Source organism: Opisthorchis viverrini, assembly GCF_000715545.1.
Source record: "Opisthorchis viverrini unplaced genomic scaffold opera_v5_546, whole genome shotgun sequence".
In the NCBI taxonomy this organism is placed as follows: domain Eukaryota; kingdom Metazoa; phylum Platyhelminthes; class Trematoda; order Opisthorchiida; family Opisthorchiidae; genus Opisthorchis; species Opisthorchis viverrini.
This window is the reverse complement of record NW_008752206.1, coordinates 90,586-94,484: the sequence shown is the minus strand read 5'-3', so window position 1 is coordinate 94,484 and position 3,899 is coordinate 90,586. Positions and strand designations below refer to the sequence as shown.

The 3,899-nt window shown below is 42.1% G+C and overlaps 1 protein-coding gene across 1 annotated transcript in view; it reads left to right on the top strand.

The window, feature by feature from the left end:
• The window catches only part of T265_11663 (hypothetical protein), a gene marked incomplete at both ends in the record, with an annotated part of 29,958 nt that overhangs the window by 19,312 nt on the left and 6,747 nt on the right, over positions 1 to 3,899 (top strand). The window contains 2 exons of the mRNA XM_009178376.1: positions 744 to 929; positions 3,217 to 3,349. Of these exons, the coding sequence (XP_009176640.1) occupies positions 744 to 929; positions 3,217 to 3,349 (319 nt within the window). The remainder of the gene's footprint in view (positions 1 to 743; positions 930 to 3,216; positions 3,350 to 3,899) is intronic.

The window sequence follows — 3,899 nt, the reverse complement described above, 5'->3', positions numbered from 1 at the left end:
ATGGACTAGCGTTCTTGTCAAAAGAACCACGAAATGTGCAAGATGACCAACAGTGCCGAATAGGGGATGCACCGGTTGATTGAACCTGTCGTAGAGTACCATGCCTCCAGAGGTTCCTTTACGTGTCGCGTGTCTCCGTATGCCAAAATTTTCGCATTTTCCAGATTGAACTTGTGGCCTTCTTGTCCTTGTATATAGATATAAAGGACGGGGTGTCATGCCTCCTAGCAGCCGCGTTGTGTTCCTTTATTCGTGTACATAATTTTCCTGTGATATCCCGAGTGATGCGCCAACCGAAACAAGCAGCGTGTCCAGCACAGCACATTTAGCTAAACCATATTGTAGATATGACATTTTCAACTGGGTTTCAGTTGAGTGCTAATGATAAATACGCACTTCAATATTGCTGCTATTTCTCACGTATGTTGTATTCCCTAGCTCCTGAGGTAGATGAGGGCTACTTGGTAGTGATTAGTCCAGGCAGTCCATGTTCAACACAACTACTATCCCCAGGCTTGAGGATCAAATCCATATGCCATGCTTGGCAAACAGAGCAACAATCGAATTCTTCAGTTTCCAGCATACCCGACCATCGCGGAGAAAATGACTGAGAATGAAAATGGGGAGCAGATCCTAGAGTTCACTTATTTCTTAGGGCGAATGTGTGGTTACTGAGAAGAGAGCAGGTGTGGGGAGCACCATTGTCACAGGAATAATTTGTCATGTATGTTCATCCTTTTTAGGATGTCACACGTGATAACTTCGTGAAAGTATTAAAAGGCGATGGTAAACTTGAAGCCAACAAGAAGAAGGTGCTTAAAAGGTGGGTTGGCGTGGAAGTGGATATTTTTGCTGCACTTGCTGATCACAGCTGGAATTCTAGCTTTGCAGGCCCCCGTCTTCTATTTAGTATTCTCGCAATTAACTTGGTACGTAATATCTTTGAGTAAACCTCACACGTCATTTAAAATGATTTGCGTCACTCCAGTGGAAACCCGGTTTATCCATTTCTGACTTTTGGTTATTATCAAATCATAGGCATCAATCGCCACTGTACAGAAGTTTCAAAATTATGTAAATATGCGCAGTTGTAAATGGTCAAATATCTCCTCGGACTTGTGCGACTTGGAGTCGGTAGATATTTGTTTGCTCGGATTGAGGAGTTCTTTTAACTCATCGCAAATAAACACTGTGGCTTTGCCTCCAATCTTTATCGCGATTCACTCATAATGCTCTCAGCTTTTAGAATACCTGTCTTCCCTATAAGGCTCTCATTCGGTCAATCATACACAGATTGGATTTGCAATTGCGACGGCACACTCATTTCCTTTGACATATTGTGAGTCTTATCGTTTGTGTTTTGAAAGCTGTCTAACGTTTTACAAAACTTTTCTTAGGTGAGATCGACGTTGTCTAATTCCGTCAATTTCTGCACTACCTGGTTTGCTTCCCTGCTATAACCAGGTTCGTTAGCAGATGTAATTAGTAAATGAACAGAAAGGTGGTAAAAAGCTTTTCCAATCCAAAGTTGAACAAATTAGTTTTTTCCGATCCCCTCTTTAGTTGGTGGAATTAGAGAGGAAAGTAGAGATTGTCTATAAAATGGGAAATCAAATGTGAAAAATTCATCTGCACAATAAACAAGTTTTATTAACTGAAAGAGCATTCGCGAAAAAAAACTCCGAAAAATCATGCTACAGCAAAACAGCAATTCAAAAACTAAAAATCAAGATGTACTACCGAAACCAGAAGTCGGAGGGAGAGTCAATCGAATGTGGAAAGCCAGAATGCAAGACATTAGAGGGCAATAACCGATCAATCAGACCATGAACGAAAGGTCTTCAGACAGAAAATGCAAAAAGCAGCAATCGAATTCAGTGAATGCCAGCCACAACGCAGTACAGTTCGAAATCTACCACGTGGACACCGAGAAGTGTATGCTCCCTTCAGCCAATCTCAGCTGCATAATATCACACAGGTATGTAGTAAGTTCCAACCCAACCACTCACGAGGTCACTTCGGTTGGAGGTGAAACATTCGCAGTTGATCACTACGAGCAGATAAGTGATGAACACCATCCTGATCAACGACCCAGAAACGGAATATTTCCAGATCAGGATCGCCTCACCTTTGTCATAATATTTTTCCTCAGTAGTGTACATCTTATTTTTCACCCCCGTATTCACGTGGTCATGCGAAACGCAGACTAGTGATTATATCCAGCAGCGGGTACAAAACAATATTCTGAACTGCCTCTTCGCTATGCTTCCATTTCCGCGGGTTTCTTGTTTTGCTTTCCCATCTGTGAGGGCGCCAGGCAATAAGCTACTCTACAAGACCACCTGCAACTTTCTGCCCAATAACAGCGGTCCTAATGACAACTTGTTCATCTTCTTCTCTGGCCATGGTGGGACTTCCCATATTACCTTTCTAAAAGAATATGTAAGTTTAGTTAGTTTTGGTAACCACCGTTTTAGCATGCATTTTTTATTCGGAAGCTGAATAGAGAACGGATTGAAAACGCTTACGTAAACATATTGATGCAATGACATCGGTAGTACTTCATAAAAGCGTGTTCATAGTCAAGCTGTTCTACACATCAACCGAAAAATCGAACACAAGCTACGATGATCGTACGTCACTCTCAAGAGTGATATCCCCAGAAATTCCAGTTTCATAGGTCTCGTCAAGGTGCTTTAAATGACACCGTCACGTAGATTTTGTTTTACCAAGTTTAGGGTCGTTCGACTCACATGATTTCGCGTTCGATCCACTCAGACTGCTGAGGAAACGCAGATACCATAAACAAAGAAGCTGATCGTATAAGGTCACTCATGAGGCGTAGATGACACCAAGAACGCCTCAGCCGAATTCTTCCTGACAAGACAACATACTGCTTTTCGCTTCTAGAGCGACAGTACGGATCGTTAATAGTTTGACGTTTTTGTATTTATATATGAGAAACCAGTCCGTGATGGAAAGCCGAGAAGCAATATAACACGAATACATCCTTATTGGGAATCATCAGTGGTGCGCTTGATAGATGCAGCGTGTAACCATTAGGCCACTGGTGACCAGCCAACAGCCTGATTTAGCCGCATTAAGCAGGATATAACTCCACCCATTCTTCAATCGAGTGATCCACATCACTGGTGACTGACTCATCGAGTGACTCACCTCGAGCTCACGAGCATTTTTCTCCTTTTCGTGCGACAGCTGTATGCCATGGAGTTGAACGATACACTCGCATACATGCATTCAAAGAAAACGTTCAACAAATTGGTGCTGTACGTGGAAGCTTGCAACTCTGGCTCTATGTTTAAAGATGTTCTTCCTTCAAATATGGGAAGTAAGTAGCGTAAATTTCTGGCTGATTCTTGCATGGATGCTGTGAAATAGCATTCATAATTTCAATCACATATGGTTTAAAAGCGTCGTTGACCAGTAAAACAGGAGGAAATTCCAAGGTTGATTTATTCATGTTCAGTTCGCGATCTTCGTATGGAAGTAGCCCATGACTCTACGCAAGACGTATTTAGCCGATGATAGAACACAATTCAGCCGTCATCGATTAATGTCGCTTCGGCTGCTGAACCAGTTTCATATGGGTGGAGGAAATCATTGTGTAACCGGTAAAACCTCTGAGGTGTTTTGGTGTTCATTTGCAGCAACCACCAATGCCAAGTGGATACCTTCATAGAAACATTTAAATGGGTCGTGCGTCTTTATAAATAGTACACTTCAACTCATCAAACAGCAGGTCTAATTATTGTGGCTTGACTGCCTTCGACCGTTCTCGTCAGTGGTATTTTACCGTCAAAAACAGATTATACATTCACATACTTATTTGATTTTGATGGCCCGACCCAACCAAACACAGATAAATGTCTTGTTCATGA